Source organism: Xenopus laevis, chromosome 7S (assembly GCF_017654675.1).
Source record: "Xenopus laevis strain J_2021 chromosome 7S, Xenopus_laevis_v10.1, whole genome shotgun sequence".
Taxonomy (NCBI): Eukaryota; Metazoa; Chordata; class Amphibia; order Anura; family Pipidae; genus Xenopus; species Xenopus laevis.
The window spans coordinates 96,217,786-96,245,611 of NC_054384.1; the positions used below are offsets into that span (position 1 = coordinate 96,217,786).

Below are 27,826 nucleotides of genomic sequence, written 5' to 3' on the forward strand. Positions count from 1 at the left end.
AAAAATTCGCGCTTTTGGCGCCGGCGTCCGTTTTTTCAGAAAAAAAAATTTTTGACGCCGGCAAATTTTTGCCGCGAATTTTCACGGGCGTTTCGCGAATTTATTCGCTGGCGGCGAAACGCGCAAATTCGCCGCGAATTCGCGCCTGGCGAATAAATTCGCCCATCACTATTCATGAGTAACCTCAGTTGTTGTTCTACCCTTCAAAGAAGAACCAGATGGGAAATCCATAGAACTGGAGCCCCAAACGTGGTCTCAGTCAGTAATTGGTCTACTCATTAAAGATCCACAGGTCTTATATATAGAAGTGTTTTGGTCCATATTAATTATATTGGGAATCTACAGTACAAAGGCTTCACGAGTGGTCATAGCCATTCTCTTACACAACGAACAGTTGAATGTTGGGAATCCCTATTACAGTCCCTTTATGTGTGTTCACAACTACATCTCCCCCGCAAAGGGCCAAAGGTTGACCATCCCAAGTAAAAGGAAAAACCATAGTACAACAGCTTCATGAGTGGTTCTATCCTCTTCTTACATTAGATAAAGACTTGTTGAATAGCTAGTCGCTCATTCTAATTCTCATTCTAATTCTTCGTCTTGTGGGTGTCTGTTATCCGACTATTATATTATCTTGTGTACGGTAGTTATGTCACCCACTGTGCCAAAAGGGTTAATGTTGCATAAACCCACGATCAATACCATAGTAGAATAATGTTATATTAATTATTATGTACAGCTAAAACAATTATAATCCTATAATGCAGTATTGTCCAATTTTGTGGCCCTCCATAGGATTTAACAGAGAATGACCCTCCGTATCCATATCTAGGATAACTTGACTTATCTTTTTGGGAAAACTGTAGGTTCTTTAAAGGGTTAAAGAATCAGATTGGACTGAATGATGTTAATGTTCTATAAGATGTTTTCACACAGTGAAATTTAGTCCCTTCCCTTTGCCTCTATAAAAGACTCAAGCAATGTTTAGACCAGGCAGTTCCTACCCGGGCTTTCTGGAACATTCTGTCCAAATGGGCTGCTAGTTAATGAAGTGATTATTCTCTTACTACAGTATGAATGGGGAATACAGGGGTGGAGAGATTTAGTCGTATTCAACAATGGAACAAGATTAACTTTAATCAGTGCTTGAAATAACATCATAAGGAATTTGTAGCTTAGGGCTTTGAAGTGCTAATCAATTAATAGGTTGGACTCTAAGCCAAATTTATCTGTCCCTTCTCTTAATACACTTTTCACTGCTCATTTTTCCAATTTTTTATTTATTTTAACAAAGCAACCCTTTCCTTTTATAACATACTAAATAATTTGCTTATACAGGTATGGGACCCGTTATCCAGAATGCTCGGGACCTGGGTTTTTTTGGATCTTTCTGTAATTTGGATCTTCATACCTTAAGTCTTCTAGAAAATCATGTAAACATTAAATAAACCCAATAGACTGATTTTGCTTCCAATAAGGATTAATTATATCTTAGTTTGGATCAAGTACAAGCTACTGTTTTATTATTACAGAGAAAAAGGAAATCATTTTTAAAACTTTGAATTATTTGGATATAGATGGAGTCTATGGGGCAAATCCACTAAAGGACAAAGCGCCTAACGCTAGCGTAGCGCATTTTTGTTAATTCGCCGATTCACTAACGGACACTGGTGTAAATTCGCAAGTGTTACTTCGCACCCTTACGCCTGACGAATTTGCGCAACGGACGTAACTACGCAAATTCACTGACGCGCACATTTTTCTGAACGCTACCTTTTACGCCAGACTTCCTTCGCCACCTCTGACCAGGCGAAGTGCAATAGAGTAGATAGGGATTGCTTCAAAAAAAGTTAAAAAAATTTCTAAGTCCCAAATAACGCTGACGTTTTTTCATTTTTTATGGGTGATAGGCTGAACAAGATCAAAAAAATTTTTTGAGGCTACCCTCCTTCCCCCCTACATTTCCTAACTCACGGCAACTTAACTATACAGTGGGCACATGTGTAGGGCAAAATAAAAATTTTATCTGCTGTTTTGAAGGTTTCCCAGGCTTGTGTAGTGATGCTACATATACCTCCATTGTAACTTCAATTTGGCGCCGTATGCAAATTAACCATCGCTAGCGTAACTTCGCTTTGCTTGGCGATTAACGCTAGTGCAACTTCGCAACCTTACGCTTCCCCTGAGCGCAACTTCGGATTTTAGTGAATTTGCGTAGCACTGGTGAAAATGCGCCTGGCGAAGTGCGGCGAATTAGACGCTGGCGCAACTACGAATCTTAGTGAATTTGCCCCTATGAGAGACAGCCTTTCCATAATTTGGAGCTTTCTGGATAACGGGTTTGTGGATAACGGATCCCATACTGAATATAAGAAAAAAATGAAATCTGGACCCTTTCCACTGATATGAATAATACAAAAAAAAAAAATATATATATATATATATATATATATATATATAGTGTTGAACTGGGGCACCAAAGAACCTAGGAACAACCAACCAGAGAATGTAATATTAAGGCCCCCTGAACCCTAGTGAGTCTCAAAATATTTTCTTTTGTGCTAAGAAACACACTGGTTTCTGAATTGTCTAAAAGATGCATTATACGGAGAACATAACTCTAGAATAAATGCAATTTCAAGTACATCCTTCAAAAATTCACCGCCCTAAGGGCATAAACAAAGAGCATGGCATACATGCATTTATATAGTTTATGGTTGGCATACATGGGATACTTATTGTCTTACATATGGTATAACTATTTCTGGCCGGTTTTGCTTCCAATAAGGATTAATTATATCTTAGTTGGGATCAAGTACAAGTTACTGTTTTATTATTAAAGAGAAAAAATAAATCATTTTTAAAACTTTGGATTATTTGGATAAAATGGAGTCTATGGGAGGTGGCCTTTCCGTAATTCTGAGCTTTCTGGATAATGGGTTTCTGGATAATGGATCCACACCTGTAACAGTTCAAAATTAACTCTGTCCTATCTTTTTCATCTGTAGACTGATATATGAACATTGGTACAGGCATGGGATCCGTTATCCGGAAAACCTGTTATTCAGAAAGCTCCAAATTACAGAATGGCCATCTCCCATTGACTCCATTTTATCCAAATAATTAAAATTTTTTAAAAAAATCCTTTTTCTATGTAATAAAAAAAAACCAATACCTTGTACATGACCCAAACTAAGATATAATGAATCCTTATTGGAAGCAGACCCAGTGTTTATTTGATTTTTACATGATTTTCTATTAGACAATGTATAAAGATCCAAATTATGGAAAGATCCGTTATCCTGAAAGCCCCAGGTCCCGAGCATTCTGAAAAACAAGTTGTATACCTGTATTAACTCGCACCAGTGTAGTTAACAGCAGTGACTAATAATTCTGAGCAGTTTATTGCTAGACCTTGGCAAAGGCAAAATGAAAAAGAATGCTCAGTAGTGAATTTCTCCAGTTTCGCTTTGTCGAAAAATTAACAAAAAAATTGTGAAAATCTGACATTTTCGTGAAAAATCATGAAAATCAGAAATTGACACACGCGTCCAAGCTGACGCTGTCATTAAAGTCAATGGGCATTGAATAGCGCTTACATGCGCCGATTTTGACGGGCGAGACTTTTAGGACACGCAACCAAAAAATGTTGATGTCGGTGAAATTTCGCGAAGCGTGGAAATTCGGCCGCAAATTAGTGCCAGGCGAATTTATTCGCCCATCACTAATGCTCAGTGCTCCAGAAAGGAGTAATGGTCCACCCCACTCAACTTGGGCAGAATTGTCCTTTCGCAGTTTCGCATATTTATTCACTGGCGGCGAAACACAGAAATTCACCGCAAATTTGCGACTGGCCCCTCGCTAGTGTCCAACAGGATATCCCTGTAACAGTATAACTACAATATCAGCACTGCAAAGTGTGGTGAAAAACACTGGATAATGTAACACTTACCTTTAAATGTTGGAATTCGGGTTTCCTTAGAACAGCAGAAGCGATTTGGTTCTTTATTTATTTTTTTTGACTGAAAAGCTTTTTTGCACCTTGATCTCACACTTGTCTAACCTTAATGTTTAAATGGTGTAGCCCAGAGCAAGAAGCAGAACAGTGTTTAATATTTATGCTAATACAATCTAAAGGTGGAAATAGACGTTATAATTACGATCTTTCCTGCGACCATTTTTACGAACATTTCTTTTGCAGGAAAAGACTTGATAAAATCATGAAAAGATCCAAATGATTTTTTCGGATTTGCGGCCGAAAACTGCAACTTTTTCGCCCTAAACTCTTTACAATATTGAACGAAACACAGCGCAGATCAGATCTCCAAAATGTCAACGGAACATCTGCCATTCTACCTGAACTCGGCAGATCTAAGTTGGAGTACTTTATTTGCACTTTTAACACCATCAGGGTTTAATAAATCTAAAAAAATTCTATTTTTTTTTCTACAAAAAAATTGTGTTTAAAAGTCAAAATCAGAAAAAAAAATCTGAAAAAAATCAGACTTTAAGAAATAACCCCTTAGAGCTGAATTGTCAGATATACAGGTAGAAAAAATAGAATTCTACCTGTATCTGACAATTCAGCACTACAGAAGATCATCTCCCGCCAGGGTCGGACTGGGGGGCCCGGGGCCCACCGGGACTACTGTCCAGGGGCCCCCCGACCCCCTCGACCCCCTACCGTGATGCGCACTGCACACCTGCGTGACGACATGGCTCGACGCTCCTTCTTGAAAGGCGCCTAAAGAAATCTTTTTTTTTTTTAACAAAATGGTCGGGAGAGGGGTCTGGCCCGGCGGGGGCCCATTAAGGGTCGGGGCCCACCGGTTGAGTATAGAGGAAAAGGCAAGCACAGCCGGACGTCACTTCGTAGGGTAAAATTTCAACTTTTATTTCAAATACATTAAAACCAGAATGTCCTCGGGGCCCACCGGGTTTTTTCCCGGTTTCCTGCCGGGCCAGTCCGACACTGTCTCCCGCCATGTAAATTATTGTTAGGAATGGTCAGCAAGAACCAGCGTCGGACTGGGGGGGGTCTGGACCCACCAGGGCTGCCTCATCAAGGGTCCACACCCCCCTACACCATTCACACGGGCCTCCCCACCGCCACCTGCACAGAAAGTCACATCAATTTTAAGTATTCGGACTGGGTTTGGTGGAATCGCCAACTGAATCCTGGATTCAGTGCATTAATCATCTTTTTTTTCTGGCAGTAGAATGTCTTTGTGTTTTAAACAATTTTAAAAACATCCAAAAAGGGAATACATGTGAGGACTGGGGTGGCCAGATTTGAAGAAATCGGAATATGATGACTATGTATCAATAAATATGGAAATATTTTCATTAATTGATAATTCCTAAGGTCTCAAGGGCATCATTTAAGGTCACAAGAAAAACAAGCTTCCCTTGTAAAGCAAACTTATGCAACTTCATATGCTTTTTTTCTGTTTAAGGGATATGGCTATTTTCCTTAGTCCTCCAGGCAGCACAGATACTAATGGGTTAAGTCCCTCACCATGCCTGTAGCACAGGAAAAAAACACAATCATGAATAATTAATCAGCCTACAAATACCCACCTCAGTACCTCCTTCCCCAGTGTTCTTTTTCCTGCGCCATACCATTGCACAAGTCCTAGAGGCCGTGTAGGCGAAGATCCAGGCACTGAGGTGTCTGATGGCCGCATGGGGAACTACCTGAGGGTGAGTTCCCCAGGGGAAGGTTCCCTTAGGCATGACAAACAAAGCTTTTCAGGGCTGCAGGCGATGCTTGGCAGACTGGAAATGAAAATGCAGCCGTTTATTCTCTTCTCCCTAACTCTGGGTGCACAGCACAGAAGCATGCACAGGAGGATGACATCATCACTAATAGCGGTGAGACACATGTGTTGGGAGAGATGCGGCTCAGATTTTAAAGGAGAAGGAGGCATTTTTTTCTGATGCTGGTAAGGTATTTAAACTTGCAGGAACTGTGGTATTGTGCCTCATTTGTTGCAGTACTGTGTCTAAGGGCTGCCAGTCTGTTTTCAAAGGCTGCTAAGGTATTTATCTTGTAGCAGCAGGGTTGGTTATGGCTGCTTTGCTGATTGGACATTTTGTTTATCCCTGTTTTCTTTTGTGTTTTGTTAGATGTCAGAAGGCAAAAGAAAAAGAAAGAGCAGGCATAGGATTTGCTCAGGCTGTGATCAACCAATTCCTGAGGGATGGGCATCAAACAGCTGCCAGGCCTGTACCAACCCCAGCCAAGATAGAACGGATGAATTTATGTCTTGGTTTAAAGATGTTATGGAAAAGTCAATTGGAGCTTTTCATAAGTCAAGATCAGTGCCCAGTCATTCCAGAGCTGTTAGTGAGTCTGAATCAGAGACTGAATTGGGTGAAATAAGTTCTTCTGAACTTTCCTCTTCTACTTCAACCACTAAAAATAAAGATATGTATTTATTTAATGTGGAAAAGATGCCTAGACTACTGAAAGAAGTCAGGAAAATGGTTTGCCCAAAATCGGTGACAACTGAGTCTGGAAATAGATCTGCTTTACCTTTCTTTTCTGAAAAGAAACAAATTTGTTTTCCAATACATGATTCTTTGAAACAGATTTTTTCTGATGAATGGAAAAATCCGGGAAAAAAGCCGGAAATGAATAAAAGATTCAAACAGATGTTTCCCTTTGAGTCATCAGAGGTAGCGGAGTGGGAAGAGCCCCCGAAAGTTGACACGGCAGTTGCCAGATTATCTAAACGCACTACGATTCCAGTTGAAGAGAGAGCATTAAAAGATCCTATGGATAAAAGAGCGGAATGTGCCCTAAGAAGGTCTTATTTAGCTGGGGCCAATGTGTGTAAACCGTCATTGGCGGCCATTTCTGTTTCCAGATCATTAAAATGCTGGTTAAATGATTTAGAAGAGGATATTGATACAGGAACTTCCAGAGATGATCTCCTGGATATGCTTTACCCGATAAAGCTAGCTACAGATTATTTATGTGATGTGGCGGTGGAGTCTTTTAAGTTGGGAGCAAGAACCATGTCTCTATCTACATCAGGTAGAAGAGCTCTATGGCTAAAGGCTTGGACGGCTGATCTCGCTTCAAAGAATAAGCTTATCTCAATGCCCTTTGAACCTGGAAAACTATTTGGTTCTTCTTTGGACAAATTGCTAGAAAGCCTAGTAACAGGAAAAGGGAAGACACTTCCACAAGACAGGCCTAAGGCTCAAAAGAAACAGTTTTTTCGCTCCTCTACAAGAAGATTCTCTCCACAGTCTTCTAGAGGCAGGAGACCTTTCAGAGACGGAGAAAATAGAGACAAGTTCCGGAACAGAGTCTTTAAGTCCAAATTTCCAGCAAAGGAATTTAATCAGAAGAAAGACTCCAGTCAGATTAAATCACCTAATTTCTGACGCCAGAAGTCAAGAGGAAGTTGGGGGGAGACTGACTTTATTTTTCCCCATCTGGCAACAAACAACTTCCGACGCATGGGTGTTGAATATAATAAAAGATGGTTATCGCATAGCATTTCAGGAAAAACCTTTGCACAAATTCTGCATAACAAAAAGACAAGACCCAATAAAACAAGAAGCTATTTTAATGGCAATAAGACAATTTCTAGTAAAGAAAGTGTTGGAACCAGTTCCTCAAGAGGAAATAAAGATGGGTGTCTACTCAACAGTTTTCTTGGTTCCCAAACAAAACGGCTCTTTCAGATTAGTGGTGGATCTGAAGTTTCTCAACCAGTTTGTAAGAAAAGTTTCAAATGGAAACCATCAAATCCGCAATAAATATCCTACAACAAGGAGATCTGCTAGTTACGATAGATCTAAAGGACGCGTACCTTCATATACCAATTCATCCTCTCAGCAGGAAGTATCTACGCGTGGCAGTTTGGGAAAAAGGCAAGATTCATCATTTCCAATTCAGAGCCTTACCATTTGGGATAACTTCAGCTCCGAGAATATTTACCAAGGTGATTGTGGTTCTAGCAGCAGCACTGAGGGAGCAAGGTGTCTTCGTGGTTCCATATTTAGACGATTGGCTGCTAAAAGCCGAGAGTCTGGAGCAGATGAATCACCACTTGAAGAAAGCATTGAATATTCTGGAGTCGCATGGGTGGATAATCAATTTAGAAAAATCGATGCTGCAGCCTTCCACTTCAATAAAATTTCTGGGACTACAGTTAGATACGTTACAGATGAGAACCTTTCTTCCTCCAGAGAAGATAACAACAATAATGTCATTAGTGAAGGAGTTTCTGCAATATCGGAAAATGCCAATTCGTCAGGCCATGAGATTGTTAGGTCTGATGACTGCTTCTATAGAAGCAGTACCTTGGGTAAGAGTTCATATGAGGAAGTTGCAGAAGGAAATTCTGTGGAGTTGGGACAAGTCGATACAATCTCTAGATCATTTCATGAGACTGTCAGTATCCCTGAAGAAATCTCTGAAATGGTGGATAAATCCGGACAACTTGAGAATTGGAATGCCCTTTCATCTTCCAAAATATCAATTAATAACAACGGATGCATCCGCATTAGGTTGGGGTGCTCACCTTGGAAGCAAGGTAGTCCAAGGGAAGTGGTCATCCTGGGAAAGGAGTCAATCTTCAAATTTCAGAGAGCTCAGGGCAGTTCGCCTGGCGTTGAAGAGTTTAAAGAGTGGTCTGAAGAACCAGGAAGTGATGGTCCAATCAGACAACACGACAACAGTATCTTACATAAATCGCCAAGGGGGAACGAGAGCTCCTTTACTAATGAGGGAATGCCAGAAGTTGATGTTCTGGGCGGAAGAGAATTTGAATTTGATCAAAGCAGTTTACATAAAGGGGTCCGAGAACTGTCTTGCAGATCATCTCAGCAGGGAGATCATAGACCAAAAAGAATGGGAACTGAATCAGCAAGTGTTTCTGGATATTGTCAAGAGGTGGGGAATGCCTCAGATAGACCTGATGGCGACCAAGCACAACAAGAAGGTGGGCAAATTTTGTTCCTTGTCAAGACTGGAGAACCCAAACTTCCTAGATGCAATGTCTTTTCCATGGAATTTCAAGAAAGCCTACATTTTTCCACCTCTGGCCATGATACAGAGAGTAGTGAAGAAGATCAAGCACGAACAGGCATCAATCATTTTGATAGCACCCTTTTGGCCAAGGAGAGTTTGGTTCACGGACCTGATGGTTCTATCCAAGGGGACGTATTGGATACTGCCACAGAGGAGAGATCTGTTAGTACAAGGCCAAATGTGTCATCCAAATCCATCCAGATGGAAACTGGCAGCATGGAATTTGACAAGGACTTGTTAATTAATCAAGGCCTCTCTCAGGAAGTTGTACAAACACTGCTACATTCACGTAAACAGTCCACTTCTAAAGTTTACAATAAAGTTTGGAAGATCTTCAGTTCTTGGTGTGTCCAGAGAGATTTTCAGTCTATGACTTGTCCGGTGGCAGGGATCTTATAATTTCTGCAGGACGGATTTGACAAAGGGTTGAAGCCGGCTACTTTAAAGGTCCATTTAGCAGCCATCTCAGCTATTACTTCTAGAGTTTTAACTTCAGATCCTTTGATCAAGCGTTTTATTAAAGGAATGATGAGGTTGAGACCATCAGTAAAAATTCCTGTGGCAGCATGGGATCTCAATTTGGTATTGTCAGCATTATGCAAACATCCTTTTGAGCCCTTGGATTCTATTAGTCAAAAGCTTTTGGCATGGAAGACAGCGTTTCTAGTTGCAATAACATCTGCCAGAAGGGTAGGAGAGTTGCAAGCACTGGCAGCTAATCCACCATATACTTTATTCTTTCCAGAAAAAGTGGTGCTCAGAACTCTACCTTTTTTTAGACCAAAAGTTCCTTCTACGCAAAATATTAATGCTCAAATTATACTTCCATCCTTTTTTCCGGTGCCTTCCACTGTGGAGGAAGAAGAGCTTAATAAGCTAGATGTAAGAAGATGTCTGTCTATTTATATCGAGAGAACAAAAAGTTTCAGAGACTCGGAACATCTTTTTATTTCCTTTATGGGGAATAGGGATGTAGCGAACGGCGGAAAAAATGTTCGCGAACATATTCGCGAACTTGCGACAAAACATGCGAATAGTTCGCGAACGTCGCGAACCCCATAGACTTCAATGGGAAGGCGAATTTTAAAAGCTAGAAAAGACATTTCTGGCCAGAAAAATGATTTTAAAGTTGTTTAAAGGGTGCAACGACCTGGACAGTGGCATGCCAGAGGGGGATCAAGGGCAAAAATGTATCTGAAAAATCCATTGTTGACACAGCGCTGCGTTTTGTGCTGTAAAGGGCAGAAATCACACTACGTCACTCAGGTGATGTTTCTGGACACGGAATGTGAAAAAGCTCACACAGCTAGGTGGCACTTGGTTAAAGACTGGGCAAATAATGCCTGCAAGGTCAACGTATACACTACAGCCGTTGGATACGGAATATATTATTGCTGCTTGAAAAACGTCACTCGGGTGGTGTTTCTGGAGACGGTATTATTATTGATATTTAGACAGCTAGGTGGCAGTTGTTTGAAGAACAGATGCAGATGAGAGATCAGCAGCAGGACAGCTGCCCACAGCAGCTACATACAGAGCACTGCAGTAGAAGGTAGATTACTAGCCAGCAAAGCTACCTAACCTAAAATGTCCCTCAAATCCCTGCAGAGTTCTGTCCCTACAATACAGAGCAGTATCAAGTAGATTACTAGCCAGCAAAGTTACTATCAACTGTCCCTCAAATCACTAACAGCTCTCTCCCTACACTAGCTCTTCCAAGCACACACAGGCAGAATGAAAAAACGCTGCAGGGCTTCAGTTTATATATGGAAGGGGAGTGGTCCAGGGGGTGTGGGGGTGGTCCAGGAGGGAGAGCTTCCTGATTGGCTGCCATGTATCTGCTGGTCTGGGGTGAGAGGGCAAAAATAAGCGCCAGCTAAGGCGAACCCAAATTGGCGAACGTCGCGCGACGTTCGCGAACATTCGCCGAACGCGAATAGTCGATGTTCGCGCGAATTAGTTCGCGGGCGAACAGTCCGCGACATCCCTAATGGGGAAGTCGAAAGGAAACAAGGTTGCAAAATCCACTATTGCAGCCTGGGTGAAGAATACGATTTCTTTGGCCTATACTTCTTTAGGAAAAGATGCTCCTGATCAATTAAGAGCTCATTCAACAAGAGCAGTTGCTACGTCTTGGGCAGAAAAGTCAGCCTTGAGTTTGGAAGAAATCTGTAAAGCTGCCACATGGAGCAGCATTTCTACATTTACAAGATTCTACCGCCTTGACTTAGCAGCCTTGAATGATGCAGCCTTTGGCAGCCGGGTCCTAGAGGCAGTACTTCAAGATCCTTAAACCCACCCTGGTTATACTAGCTTGCTAGATCCCATTAGTATTTGTGCTGCCTGGAGGACTAAGGAAAAGAAAAAATTTATACTTACCGAAATTTTCTTTTTCTTTAGTCCGAAAGGCAGCACATTCTTTCCCTCCCTGAATAAAATTATAAGCATTCTATAGTGTTTTGGCTTGTTTTTTTCATTGGCTTGTATATAACACTGGGGAAGGAGGTACTGAGGTGGGTAATTGTAGGCTGATTAATTATTCATGATTGTGTTTTTTTCCTGTGCTACAGGCATGGTGAGGGACTTAACCCATTAGTATCTGTGCTGCCTTTCGGACTAAAGAAAAAGAAAATTTCGGTAAGTATAAATTTTTTCTTTTTTAACTGCTACAAACATAAAAGCAACTTTATCCAGACATACAGCATTGTCTCACCAATATTCATTTAGAGCAATGTCACACTAATAAATGTTATAACAAATTGTGCCATGCCCTTGGCACCATATGGGCCATGGGACATCCAACAAAACTCAGGTTATGTTACAGTAATTACTGTTAGTGATGGGTGAATTTGCGCCGTTTCGCCAAAAAATTCGCGAAACGCATTGACTCTCTTGACTCTCGTTTTTTACGCCGTTGTCCGTTTTTTTCGGCGCCGGCAAATTTTTGCGGGCGAAGTTTCGTGGGCGTTTCACGAATTGATTCGCTGGTGGCGAATCGTGCAAATTCGCCGCAAATTCGCGCCTGCTGAATAAATTCGCCCATCACTAATTACTGTAAGAACAGTGTATGTCCTACTATTTAAATTAGATAAACCAAACATAGTTCATAGTTTCACTGGCAGAAAACTGTGATGATGACAGGTAGATTCTTATGTAATATTTACCTCTAGTGATGGGCGAATTTATTCGGCAGGCGCGAATTTACGCTAAACAACCGAAAAAATAAAGTAAAAAACGTCCGTCAGCGTCAAAAAAACGGGCCCTGGCGTCAAAAACGGGCGCCAGCATCAAGAACGAGACGCCGGTGCCGTTTCGCGAATTTGGCGCAAAATTCACAAATTTTCCGGCGAAGCGAAACGGCGCAAATTCGCCCATCACTATTTATCTCATACATTATTCCTAATAGATACTATGACACACATGCGGGCTCTGGTTTATAAAAAGGAAAAGAAAACTCCTCAATCCTTTTATTAAATGCCCAAATGTGAAAGAGAAACAATGTAGTGTAGAACCTGTAGTAACAATACAGAACAAGTCTGGCTGGGACAGGGAACCCATAAACAGGTAAGTAGACGTTACAAAACAAAAAGTCTGTTTAGTGAGCAGACTACTGTAGCTCCACAGAGGAGTGTGAATGGAGCAATACTATCTAGTTAAACCAACACCCTAGGGTTTTAGACTTAACCCTAGGGTTTAGATTGAGAGTAGAGAAAACCTCCTATAGTTTGTTTGAAAAGAACCTTGTAAAGGATATAAACCTAGCTGTAGTGATTGGTAGCTGTAGGGATTTTCGGCTATTTGAAATAATGTAAGCATCACCCTTGTCCATCTGAATCTATCTGCACTACACTGGGAATCATCCAAGTACATATGACATATCAGCGTTGATTCTGAGAGAAATTCAGAACTGTAGACATATGTCAAAGTAACAGTAAAGCAAAAAAGACACAAAAACAATAATTGGCACATATTTTTTTTCTTTTTATTATTACAATCAGAGAACACAGGCACCCAGTGTGGCCCTATCAAAGAGCAGCCAAGCTCTACTTACCAACCTTCCCTGGGAATATGTGAGTTGTACTCAGTAGCCCTTCCCAGCAGCAGATATGTCCTCCTCACAATTTCTGAAGGACTTACATTCATCCAACAACCCTCCCCATGAAAAACTGCATTTATAACTGACATTCATTTGCAGACGCACAAGGTCACACCCCATCCATCTTCTTGATAAAATCGAAACAATACCACATGCTCCTGCGCTGCAGAAACCCTTCCACAGCTGCACCAAGTTCATCCACCATCTGTCCCAACAAGCTCTGCTGAGGATGATGAGGAAACTGAAGATGGGGCTTGTCGATGAAAAGAGAGAACACTCCTATTGTTCATGCCTGTATCCTCAAGTTCCAACTTGCTTTAAAAAAAAAAAACTAGAAGTCAACTCTTGGCAGATATGGCTTTAAATCATTACCCTTGTAGATAGGTCTGAAAATTTGGAACCCATGTTCGTATGGATTCACAGCAGTATCTCTTATCAGGCCTTTTAATGGAAGGGTCATATTTTGAAGACAAAAACGACTGACTTAAGCACAGGAACGCTGCAGTTCATATGCTTCTCAATAATGAGCCTTCACCACAGCATCATGTAGGAAATGCATACAGTATCGATATAGGATGAGCTTTAGATATTTCTTTATATTGGTCTATACGGACAGCATGCCACTTTAGGGAGCTAAACCCATATAAATCACAGAAGGACCATCTGTTGATACCCGTTAAATACAATAAAGATTATAAAATCTCCCAGAAGATAGCCTAAGTAATAACTTTGAATTTCATTTCTATAAAAAAGTTTAAATTTACACCATGCTCTGATGTCTTCTTTGCCTTTTCTTACTTTAATGACCCAAAGATGAGCTACCATATGATCTATACTAAAATCCAGTTTCATAAGGTGGAGGCTCAATAATAATGACTCTCTGTACACTCCAGTAGATATGCCACTTTATAACATGAGGTAAAGTCTAGAATATCAAGCACTGACTTTCATCTCCTTTGTGACTGTACATTTCTTAAAAGCTTTACAAAATCAAGGAAGAAAACCAATGTGGACCAGCCTTAATCAATTCTGTGGCAGAGTAGGGCACTGCTAATGTTCGGATCTCTTCGGGTCACGCATGGAAGTTGACCATTTCTCCATGAACACCATTTTAATTCATTCCAGCTCTGGCCACATTTAGGTTGCTTATGTCACTGTTATTAGAATAATTCTGTTAAGATGAATATGTCACAAGCATTTGAGAGCCCTGTCTCATTTTTCTGCTGTCCATCTTTGTGGTCCAAACCTAACTCTTTTATGCTCTGGGCTTGCCTTGTAATGCTTTGCAGGCCTGTAAGGTCATAAAGGAGTTACAAAATCATGCATCCTGTAATGGGAACTGAAGAGCGGTCAGGCATGGTACCTGATAAGTTTGTTATAAAAAGGAAAAACATCCTAAAGGGTCAGTTACAGTATACATACTAAATAGTTTGAAGAGACATTCCCACACCACCACAAATGTAGTCCTCCTTAATCATCATGCTCAGAAGATCTTCAAAAAAAACACACCTATGGTATTTGTACTTAAAAGCTGGTCTAGCCTTTAAATAAACCTATAATGTCAAATGAGGTAACCACCCTAAAGTCCGTCAGCTACTAAATCCCCATAATAGCTGCCCACTTAATTTTAAAACAACATAAGATTCATTTCAGCTGAAGCTGTAAGTGGAGGTTGACGCTCTCGTGTTTTCTGCAGCAAACTGGGGTATGTCAGGAATTTAAATTATTTAAAAATACTGTTATTGGCTCTTTCTAGGATACCATCTCAGTAATGAATTTTAATTTGCTAATAATGATTAGTGATAGGTGAATTTGTCCCGTTTCGCTTTGCCGAAAGGGCGAAAAATTCACAAACCGTGTCAAATCCGGAGTTAAAGTCAATGGGCATCCGAATAATGTTGACACGCAACAGTTTTGATGTGAGCAACTTTTCTGACGCGCGCCAAAATTTTGTTACCCTGGCCAGTTTTCACTGGGCAATTTTCACGGCAGCCGCGAATTCGCTCCTGCCGAATTTATTCGCCCATCACTAATAATGATGCCTAACTAAATGTGCAAGAGAAGACTGAGTAATTTAGAGTAGGATGAGAGTAGGCTGAAGGTGCCTATGCATATTATATATAGATCAGTAAATGGAATAAAAATATACCCTCTTTAAGGACATGCCATATACCAGTGGTCCCCAACCAGTAGCTCGCGAGCAACATGTTGCCCACCAACCCCTTGGATGTTGCTCCCAGTGGCCTCAAAGCAGGTGCTTATTTTTAAATTCCTGGTTTGGAGGCAAGTTTTGGTTGCATAAATAAACAGGTGTACTTCCAAAAAGAGCCTCCTGTAGGCTACCAGTCCATATAGGGGCTACCAAACAGCCAATCACAGCCCTTATTTGACATCATGACATTTTTTCATGCTTGTGTTGCTCTCCAACTGTTTCTTACATTTAAAAGTGGCTCACGAGTAAAAAAAGTTGGGGACCCATGCCTTATACTTTATATTCCTCTTAAACTAGCAGGAATATTTGGTGCAAAGACAATTCACTCTGTGTATTCAATGTACTGAAACGTTTGGCTGGATACCCTTTTAATTCTTTGTTCAGATCACATTCATGTGTTAGATCTCAAACAAGATAGCGCAATCATTTAATAATCTACTGGTCACTTGAAGATATCAGTGGACAACGCAGGCTTTCTGGAGTACAAGAATTTATATGGTGTTTGGACAAGCAAAGGATAACACTAAAGCCACCAAAGATGATAATCCATGTTCCTGGTATTTTTAAGCCCTTTCATGTGACGTCACTCTGAGTAGGAATAAAGATAAGTAAACTTAGGAACTCAAACTCTTAAAAATGTGGAGGACCCAAGTCTACCTATTCCTCATTCATTATTTGATGGTGAGATGTAAAAGTATGGGGTCCTTTATCCTGAGTTCAGGTATCCATAACATTATAAAAACAAGCCCAATAATCCATTCCCAATATGGAAAAAGCCTGCAACTATTTCATCTCTTCCCTTCCAACCCCAGTTTTCCATGCAGGGAGAGGAAGCAGGAGCTGCATCTCTAAAACGTCTACCAGTCATCATTACGCTAAAATAGGTTTTAGTTTAGTTTTGTTGATGTTTTCTAGTGAGGTTCAGGTATCATGGAATTCAAATAATGGATCCAATACCTGTAGCATGAACTGACCATAGACATAGGGGCAATATAGCCTTTGAGCTCTGTGTAGGTATATTATATATATCCTGCATTTCTTCTTCATTTTGAGTCTTCAACCAGTTCATATAATAAATTATTTTTTTAGAGCATTTCTCTCTGTACACAGTGTTAAATGCGAAGGTTAATAAATAATTCTATTTTATAAAAAAAAAAAAAAATGACTCAGTGAGTCTTGGCACACATTTTTATATGTATATCTATAAGTATGTACATTTCAATATGTTTGGCACTATTCTAAATAACATGGTTTGGCAAACATAAAGGTCCATCTGGAGGTCACAGGAAAAGGCTGTAGGATATTAATACAATTCTTCAGGCAATATGTTATATACATGTTAAAAAATGTTGTCACATGATAATCTTTCCAGCCTAGAGCAACACATCCTCACTTACATAAAAGAGAAATACACCCAAAGTAGGGTTCATTAGAGAGACACTGAATTTGCAGATTATTGTATGAACTGAACATTCCTCTTATGGGTAAATGTCTTTATATTTATATTATACAGCTGCTTTATTGCCTAATTCAGAGAGGATATCCTCAACTAATACCAGTAGCAACAGCAGGGTGAAAATAGGAGCAACTTCCCTGGGCTTTGTATACTTAGGGGCCCATTTACTTAGTTCGAGTGAAGGAATAGAATAAAAAAAACTTCGAATTTCTAATGTTTTATTTGGCTACTTTGACCATCAAATTGGCTAATTCGACCTTCGACTCGAACGATTCGAACTAAAAATCGTTTGACTATTCGACCATTCGATAGTTGAAGTACTGTCTCTTTTAAAAAAACTTTGACCCCCTACTTCGCCACCTAAAACCTACCGAAGTGCAATTTTAGCCTATGGGGAAGGTCCCCATAGGCTTTCTAATGTTTTTTAGGTCGAAGAAAAATAATTCGCTCAATGGATTAAAATCCTTCTAATCGAACGATTCGAAGGATTTAATCATTCGATCGAACGATTTTTCGTTCGATCGTTCAATCGAACTATTTGAGGTAAATCCTTCAACTTTGATATTCGAAGTTGAAAGGATTTACATTTGACAATTAATTAATTAATAATTAACCCTCGATATTCGACCATAAGTAAATTTGCCCCATGGTGTCATCCTGCAGAATCTACAGAAATTCAGATTTCTATTTTTTTTCACAAACGCATTTTTTTTTTTAAATTTATATGGAGGCCTATTTATGAATGGTCCAATTTTAGTGGTTTTAGAAACCATGCCTAAACTCACTTTCTCTAAAAACACAAATGTCATGAAATTTATTAAAAAATCAGAACTTATGTAGTACGAATGAGAAAGAAAATGGTTAACGATGCTGTAAAAAAATACAAATACCTGTAAGACCTTTAATATTTCACGTTTTTCTTACAATTACTTGCAAAAAAATCAGAAAACCTCTAAAATTGGTTAAAAACAGCCCAATAAAATCAGTGCCGCTCCCATTGACTTCTATAGGACCTGGACAACTTTTACTTGGGAAATTTTTCTATTAGAAGTTTTCGTTGTTTTTACACATAATAAAGAGATTGGTGAAAAAAATAGAAATTCAATTATTAGTAAATTGGCCCTTAAAACTATTACGGGCCGCATTTACTAACAATTGCAATTTTTTCCCACAAATCTCGAAATATTGATGGTTGCGAAAACCTGATCTTATCGGACTGCTTTTGATAAAATCAGAATTTTAGAGGTTTGCAGATTTTTTTTCGCTAGGAGTTGTCTGAAAAACTAGGTATTCGTATTTTTTTATCATATCAGTGCTTTTTTTTTCATTTACACTTTTTATATTCGAATCTTTTAATAAGTTCAATGAGAATCTAAAATCACTAAAACTCAACCTTTAATTAATAAGCATCTAAGGGGCCCATTTACTAACAACTGAACTGCAATTTTTTCCACAAATCTCAAAAATGTTCTGGTTTTCTCAAAAGCTCTACAATTCGAGATTTATTATTGTATATGTAAATACCACAAAAACCTCTAAGGGAAAACTTTGCCAAGTAAAAGTTGTTGAGGTGCTATAGAAGTCAATGGGAGCTGCACTGATCCTATTGGACCACTTTAAAACAATTTGAACTTTTAGAGGTATTTGTATTTTTTCTTCTCTAGAAATTCACATATTAGAGAAAGTAGTGTTTTTGTATTTTTTACTGCTCCGTTCTGTGCTTTTTATATTCAGATCAATTAATAAATTGAATGATAAAGCCATTAAAATCTGAGCTTTAATCAATAAGCCTCCATGAGAAAACCCTAAGCCTCCATTGTATAAACTCTAATACAAAACTCAAGGCCCCATTGAAGTCAATAGGAGCTAAACTGATCCTATTAGTTTAAAAACTATTGTAGACGTTTTCTGATGTTCTGTCGCTAGTAATTGTCCGAAAAACTAGAAATTTTTAGAGATATTTATAATTTTTTTGGGATAGTTCAGTTGTTCTTTTCATTGTTTTTTTCTGTTTATTTATATTCTGGTCTTTTTAAAACTTTTTTCGTTTTTCTCGTGGCAACTTTTTTGTCTCAGTGACTTTTTTGTCTAGGCGACTTTTTTTGGCCAAATGCATTAACATCCACGTTTTTTTTTTTGTAAGGGCAAACTTTTTTGCAGCTGATTTTTGCCACAGTTTCACGAAAAGTTTTTGCAGATGGCCAAAATGCTGAATTTCACCACAAATCCATGCCTGGTGAGAAAAATTGCTCATCACTACCAAGGACATCAAAAGAGGCAGAAGCACCATCACTTGCAAAAACCCTACTTTTAATAAATAATTGGGGCCCTACAAAAAGTCTATATTGCCCCAGGCTGGTCACTGCTAAAGATTGCCATGATCACTTAATAGTATGGTTTTGTCCGAATCTATGAATACTCCCTAATCTTAGGCAAGCACTACAGCAGCTTTTATACGAATATATTATCTAGAAACAAGAAATACCATAAAGAGGAAAAGTTCTAGCACACAATAAGTTATGTCCTCCAACATTGCTTTCTCTCTAATTAACATATATGGAACACAGTTATAGGGTATATCTTCCTTTTAAAAATAATTGTAAGGTGCCTAGTGCCTTTGACCTACAGTAAACATCAGTCTGGAAGGTTACCCGTGAGAATCCTTGAGTATTCAAATCTACCCTACAGAGAACATGAGAACTTACATTTTCTCTTTATTACTCTTATAATATTCCTCTTTATGTTTTAATGACTGTAAAAAAATATCAATTCACAAGCAGATATAGTTCTGCCCTAATATATGTATATATAGATGAGATGATAGATATATATATAGATAGATAGATAGATAGATAGATAGATGATAGATAGAGATAAAATAGATATTTCCCTTGCATTCAAGTGTAGTATAGATTATGGTATAAATGTGTCCCAGTAAAATTCCCACTAAATGTCATTACTATTACTGAAGACGGCCCCACACCTAAATCTTTTTTATGCCCAACCAATAAGCAAATCTATTTGGCCACATATATCTTGGGGGTTATGTCAGGCAGATTTGCTGACTTGGGTTTTGAGCCAACAAGTAGATCACAGGGGATCCAAGTTGGCATGGTTATCTTCTGACCAGGTTCTGCATCCTGGATAATCAATAGGTGCTAACTAAATATAATTCTTTATATCGTTGGTAAAGGGGTGTTAAGTCTAAATATACAGTATATAAAAAAATGGACATATTTACAAGTTAAAGAAGGGTCATCATGATTAATCAGGGTGTTACAAAACATATAGGGGTCACTCTATATTTGGGGACCTCAAAGATAAAGGGTTTATAAGCTACTTTGATGTTTCATAATGTCTCCCAGAGGCACGCAAGTAATTACTTTAATATGAATAAAACATTAAACTGAAACACCCCCCTGTCACCACTGGCAAGAAAATATGTGGGCAAAGAAAATGCCTTGCCTGCCATTAGCCTATGAAGTTAGAGTGAATTCCTGATTTACAATGACTTTTTCAGCATATTTCCATAGGATTTTAAGGGGTCTTCGTGCTTTCTTCATTTATTTCTTAAATAATAATAAATAGTCCAAGAATAATTCTACATATTTTACTTATCACCTTATTCACCTTATTCCTCTCTTTTGTGTAAGAAATGGTAATATAATAATGAGGTATTACACATCAGCAGCATCCCTTTACCTCTGGAAATTATTATTATTAATATATTGCAAGTTAGGTCTAGCATTACAGTTAATAGATTCTATTTGGATCTATGGGTGTCATAAAATGGTCATGGTGGTGTCTACTAGGTTGAAATCAGTTCCATTCAAAATTAGTGAGAGTTAGTGAGAGTTAAGTTAAGATAACGTACTTACTGTATGTCGTAGTACACATGGTCAGCTCATTTGGAAAAATTTAATGATTCACATAAAATATCTAATATCTGACAGGGCTGGGCCAAGCCGAGGGGAGGAAGGGGAGACTGGTAGAGGGGAATGAACACAGATTAGGGGTAGGCTGAAGACCCTTTTACAGTCACCTGTCCAGCACCCCCCCCACATGGTTGGACTGGGCCGGGACTGGGAGAAAACCCGGTGAGCCCAACCCCCAAATGGCTGCCCCCCCAAATAAATCAATGCGATATAAGTGCCGGCATGTGCGGGGGCCCTGGAATTTTGGAACCTGGCGGGCCCCTAATGCTCCAGTCCGACCCTGCCCCCAATGTCGTTGCCCCCTAGGCAGGTGCCTCTCCTGCCTTCCCCTAGTTCCAGACCTGACTTCTGCCAACCTAAAAAATCCAACTAACTGCCTTAGCCAACCTTAAATCACAATAGAAGCAATGATACCATAAGAAGAACATATGGGCAGTTGCACCTGGCTGCAGGATTCTACCTGTACAAGAACAATCTCAGGATTTTGCTCTGAAAAAAAATGCTTATTTTTTTGGCAAAGGGAAACGGGATACATTTTCACATCACTAATTGATTTGGCCAAATAAAGTCTTTTTTGAGAAACCTGTGAAGGTTTATATAGTACATCTAAATCAAAGGAATAATACCACCAGTCATTCCCATTAGCTCCCGTGACATGAAAAAATGCACTTCTGGTTACGGGCGAAATGCCTCTGCTTTAGTCAGATTTAAATTTATGGAATAAACGGAACAGCCTGAAGAATACTAGGATAATTAAGCAGGCAGCAAGCCTTGGCTCTGTACTGTAGCGGTGCATTCAGGCACAGTGAAAGAACAATTAGACAACAAGTTACACTGCTGCGATGCTAAACATTGCCTTGGTAGAAGCAACAATCCTGGTTGCTCTAGAAACATATCTGAAATACCTTGTTCTATTTCATTTTTGCTTGAAATAATTGATGTCAGAAGCAGATAGAGGCACTTTTAGAAAGAGAGAAAAATATATATTTTTTACAGAGCATTACAGAAAGTGTTGCTGCATCATAAATTAAAATAAATAGTGCCTTTCTATGGGATCTTACAGCAGCCCCTCTGGAATGTGCCAGAATCAACAAATTGCTAGTCTGGGTCTGGGCCTATAGGGTAGGGATAGACAACCCAGCTGCTGTAGAACTCAAATACTTAATTTATCTCATACCAGCTGAACTGGTGGATGGTTTGACTTGTAGCCCTAGAAAAGTTGCGTTGCAAAAAGTTACCTATCGATGGAACTGGCTACTGCCTAGCAACACTGTTGATCTGCTTAATGACCACCTTCTATCCTCCATTAAGTAGAACAATGGACCATTAGTGTAAGCCTTCCTGCAACACCTACAATGCTACCTGTACAGGTCATTAGACGTTACATCAGTTGGACTCTCCCAATGGCACAGCCTGAACTGCAGTCAACATCTGAATAGACTGGCACTGAGCCCATTTTGCTCTCATAGGAAACCTATTTCTAGCCAGTTACAAGTTGCACCGCCAAATATAATTTTAAGCACCTAGCCAAGGTATCCTACACTATTATTATTATTATTATTATTATTATTATTATTATTATTATTATTATTATTATTATTATAACAGTATTTCTTTATATTATAATCTCTTAGATTCTTAATATTTTACATCCCCATCTATTGCACAGCTAACATAGGTCTGACAAAATAAAGACTTACTGTACATACCCTATGAAGTACAAGCAAAGTTTAGCTTTAAAAATTGTTCAACGCTTCTGCATCTCTTTTTCTTCAAATGAAAAATACAATGAGCTCATAGAACACATTGCAATTGAAAGCCAGAGTAGATCTTCCCAAACAGCCATCTTGTCGGACAGCGAGGACTAAGCTGAATTATTGTGCAACAATGTTAAGATTTCTAAAACTGATTTCCAAACTTGCCATGTAGATTTTCACGCAACCAGCAAACAATATGAAAATCACAGGAAGACTAAACCATGCACTTTCTTATTTACACTACAGTGTCTGACTATCTTTTTGGGAACTAGTGATGGGCGAATAAATTTACCAGGCTCGATTTCTCTGCGATTTTCCACGTTTCTCGGAAACTGATGAGAAAATTCACTGGCGTCCAAAGAATTTGGAAATAGTCGCTTGCGTCAAAACCGTTGCACGTCAAAAAATGTTTGGACACCTTTGACTTTAACACATGTGGCAAAATTGACGCGGGCATCAACATTTACGTGAATGGACGAGAGTGTCAAAATTAATGCAGGCGTCAAAATTTGCGTTTCTCAAATTTTTCGCGGTTTTGAGAATTTCGCAATTTTTCCGGCGAAACGGGACAAATTCGCCCATCCCTGTTGGGAACTAATTTTGTTCCCACCAAAGTAACACCATAGACATTGTTCAAATTATGATTATGTCTCAACTGACAGTAATAAATGATTGAAATGAAAAATGTTACTGATTATGATTACGTACTCTATTAACTCTTTTATACATGGGCAGTTGTTCCAACTGGCATTTGGGCTTACTCTTGAATGCCCCAAGCCCAGACCCTTTAAGGGGACTGGAACTGAAATGGCCAGAAACCACCTGTGTAATAAAAGTGTTTTGATGAGTTTAAACCAGATCTAGTATCCAAAGCCACCAATCAGCAGGAAGCATTTAGCATCCTTTGTGAAGTTAATTGGTTGCTATGGGTTACTTGAATTGGTACAAATTTTAATTTCCAGGAGACCCCGTTTTTATGTGATTGTTCTGTTATTTACTGAACTCCGAATGCAAAAATCACGAAAAATTCAGACTTTTCAAAAAATCAAAAATTTTTTGGAATTTATTAAACCCAGAGGATGGAAAAGTCCGAATCAGAAAATCCAGCATTTCAGGCATGTCGAGGTTGCATATAAGTTAATGGGAGAAGTCCCAATAATTTTTTGATGTGCGCTGGTGATCTGAGCTTTCTGGTGAAAAATCAGAAAAAATCGTGAAAATCGGAAAAAATTTGAAAATCAGATTTTTTCCCGCAAAGCAAATTTTGGGGGAAATGAAATAATAAATAAGCTCAAAAACCTGAGTGGATTTGATTGGAGTTTGTAGCAGAAAATATTGAGGTAAATTCAGACTTTGATAAATAACCCCCTAAGGGGCATATTTATCAAGGGTGGAATTTCGAATTGAAAAAACTTTGAAATTCAAATTCAAAAATACCAACCGAGACCAATTAAGTCAAAGTTTTTTTTTTGGTCGAATAGGTCTGTTTTTGGCCGAATCGTAGTAATTCGAAAGAATTTGATTTGAAGTTTCCCCAAAAAAACTTTGATTCTTCAAAGTCCACCAATTGACTCCAAAGGAGGTCCCCCATAGGCTAAAACAGCAATTCAGCAAATTTTAGATGGCGAATGGTCGAAATCAAATTTTTAAAGAGACAGTACATAATATCGATATTTGATTTTTTTTCAAATTCGAATCGAATTTGGACTATTACCTAGTCGATGTACACAAAAAATAGCTCAAAATTCTAATTTTTTCAATTTGAAAATTCACCTTGACCTTTGATAAATCGGCCCCTTAGTGTTGTCTTGCTATGATACGACTGATTTGTAGCCTTTTGTTGCCTTAAAGGGCATGTACAGTCTCAAATTGAATAAGGCTTATATATGCTGTATTTTGAATACTAAATATAAACATGAACTTACTGCACCACAAGCCTAATCTAACAAATAATTTATGCTTTCAAAGTTGGCTACAGGTGGTCACCATCTTGTAACTTTGTTAAACATCTTTGCAAGACTAAGACTGTGCACATGCTCAGTGTGGTCTGGGCTGCTTAGGGATCGTCATAAACAAAGCTGCTTGAGTTCTGCATGGCTGGGAAGTAAGGCTGGGGCTCCCCCTGCTGTTCATAAGTATGATTGTTTCCCTGCTCAGCAGTTAGGGACCATCTGACAATTCCTATCCACAGCAGTAAATGAAGGGAGAATTTCACTGCAAACAGTCAGGTTTCTTATAAAAACGGTACACATTTTTTAATTAAAGTATATTGGAGATAGGTTTGTTTTTCATTAAAGAAAGTAAAAATGGGATTTTATTTTTTTGCCTTTACATGCCCTTTAATGATGCCTATGTTTTTTATGTAAGGTATAAAATAGCAGGCTCTAATTAAAAGGACAAAGCATAGCTTACAATGTACTGTATCTAGGCAACATCTATACACAATGCATGTACCTTATTCTCTCTTTTGTTTTGGTAAGTGCAGAATCGCCCTTTTTCCTGCAAATAGTCTCAATTCAGTGAAATAAATGAATCACTTAGGATGCAAATCTCCACATTCATACTGTGGGTACTGCAACAGAAACCATAAAAGCAAAATACGCAGAAACACTTGATATTTTAAAATAGAATCAATCCCAAATACAGGTATGGGATCCATTATCTGGAAACCCATTATCCAGAAAGCTCCAAATTACATTATGGCCATCTCCCATAGGCTACATTTTATCCAAATAATCCAAAATGTTCCTTTTTCTCTATAATAATACAACAGTAGCTTGTACTTGATCCCAACTAAGATATAATTAATCCTTATTGGAAGCCAAACCAGACAATGGAGCTTATTTAATGTTTACATGATTTTCTAGTAGACTTAAGTTATAGAGATCCAAATTACAGAAAGATCCCTTATCCGGAAAACCCCATTCTGGATAACAGGTCCCGTACTTGTATTTGTTCACCTGAGATCTGAATCCTCATCTGCTAAGCAACTGGTAATTATCAGTTGGATTGGTGGCTGAGTTGCCTCCAACCCTACACAGGTTGATACTGCCAAGTAGATGGATACCAGACGTGGGGCCACACATATCAAGGCTGCCTTTCTATTGTTCTGTTTGTGCCAGCCAACAGACAAAATTATCAGAACAGCATAAAGTGTTATGGTTCCTCATCATTTCCTCCTCTGCCAATGCAACATGCCCTGACCAACATGGTCACTGAGCTCTAACAACCCTCTGAGATTCGCGAGTTTATTAGCCGGCAATGAAACGCGGAAATTCACAGCAAATTCTTGCCAGGTGAATTTATTCACCCATCACTCTCAAGGAAATATTAAATACAATTATCGATTACTTAAACCGTGAATATTGTGAAATACTTTCAAAATCCTTCATTATAATCTTCATTAGTTGCAAGAGAACGTGTATCATTAACAGATGAAAGTACTGACATCTTGGCAGAATTCAGAATAGAGAATTTGACCAACAGCTAGAAAAGCATTTCTCAGGATAGTTTAACAGTCTATGGGGCAAATGTATTAGAATCCGAATTTGTCTTTTTCTTAACCACGATTTTTAGGTCTTTTTAAACAATAATCACAAATTTGAATTTATGTTTCTGAAACTCAAATTTTCAAGATTTATTAAGTGCAAAAAATGACGCGCATATGTAGAAGTTAGGGTTGTTATTTCAAAATTCAAGCTATTTTTCACTTTCAAGAATAACTTGAAACTGAAGTAAAGAGTAGCAATAGTACGTTAAGTAGACCACCACCAACTCAAGTGAGGCACAGCATAAGGGAGTGTGCAGGATCCAATTATAAACTAATTAGAAAAAATGGTGGAAGAAAATAGATCCATTAATTTCAATCATCAGATTCATTTGCAGTAGTCATAAGCAAAATTTTTCACCAGAAAAATTACGCCCATAGACTCCAATGGGTGAAAAAAATTGTAACACAACAAAAAGGAATTGTCTCACAACTAAAAAATAATTGTTGCACCACCTCAAAGATGTGTCACCTGTACACTTCAATGCATTTTGGCGGATTTTCGGCATTTCTCAATTTTTCTGCGAATTCACTAATTACCATCAAATATTGTTATTTTACAACTGCTAATAAATCTGACCAGTTGGAGAGATTGGTGCAATTATTGGATCTCGTTTGTTCTACCATTTTTCTAATTAGACTAATTGAAAATGAAGGGTAGAATGACTGTTTTTTAAATTCTTTTATATGATCAAATTTTCAAGATAAAAGATTTTTAATAAACTTGATTTTTATTTTCTTGTTTTTTAAGTTGTTATATCAAATTTGGACAAAACTTGAAAATTCTTGAATGAGATCATTAATAAATATTCCTCTATGTGTCTCTAGTGAGTTGTAGCAGTCATCTGATTCTGATCTGGCCTGTTTGACTGTCCATCTCCTTCCTCATCGGCTCCTTATTCAGAGTGTACATTTGGCACCCTTGCCAAAGTCCTCTCTGTGCTCCTCAGCACATCAGCGCGACCACATTCAGGGAAGGAGCACAGGAAGAGGAAGTTCAAGGAGGGAGCGCAGGAAGAGGAAGTTCATGGAGGGAGTGCAGGAAGAGGAAATTCGAGGAGGGAGTACGAAAAGAGGAAGTTTGGTGAGAGTGCTGAGCCCACCAGGTTTTTTTCAGGTGTCCCATCACCCAGTCCAACCCTGGTGGCACTTGAGTAGCTGAGGGCCAGGCCATAACAAAAGATGGCTGTTATAGGCAGAAGAGCATGCCTAGACAGGAATCCAGTCACTCTCCTGAGGTTTGGGTTTGCCATACATGACAAAAGAGATGTGCTTAACCTTTATTGATCTTCAACAAAGGTTGAGTATGCTTGATGCAAGAAAATAAGAATGGTCATTAACACACACAGTGCAGTGTGCACCTCCCATTGACTTCAATAGAAGCTTGCCAAGGTTTAGTTGATACATGTTTTCATTTGAATTTATCAAGTTATTTCTTCAATTGGCAAAATTAAAAACTCAAGTTGGGGAAAACTCAGATTCGGATATTAATACATTTGACCCTGCTTTCTGGTCCTCAAAATGTTGCTTCCATTCATAGGATAGTGTGAAAAGAAAAGGCATAAATTGAATAAATATTCACAAAAATATCAATAAAAATGGCATTTTTCAATGAAATGCTTTTGATTAGACAGTTTATTGCACTGCGACTTTCAATCGCACATTTTTTAAACTTGATTGAAGGTGGCATAATGATAATAATAATAATAAGTTTTTACTGCTGACATCTTTTTTACTTTGGTGGTTGAGTAGCGCAAATGAAAATGTATTC

At 38.7% G+C, this 27,826-nt stretch overlaps 1 protein-coding gene across 1 annotated transcript in view; it reads right to left on the reverse strand.

Annotated features, from left to right (window-relative positions):
• Nucleotides 1–13,012: 13,012 nt before the first annotated feature.
• The window catches only part of LOC108697259 (SH3 and multiple ankyrin repeat domains protein 1), a 247,651-nt gene continuing 232,837 nt past the window's right edge, over nt 13,013–27,826 (reverse strand). Inside the window, exon 26 of the mRNA XM_041571591.1 lies at nt 13,013–13,463. Within this exon, the coding sequence (XP_041427525.1) occupies nt 13,435–13,463 (29 nt within the window). The 3' untranslated portion in view covers nt 13,013–13,434. The remainder of the gene's footprint in view (nt 13,464–27,826) is intronic.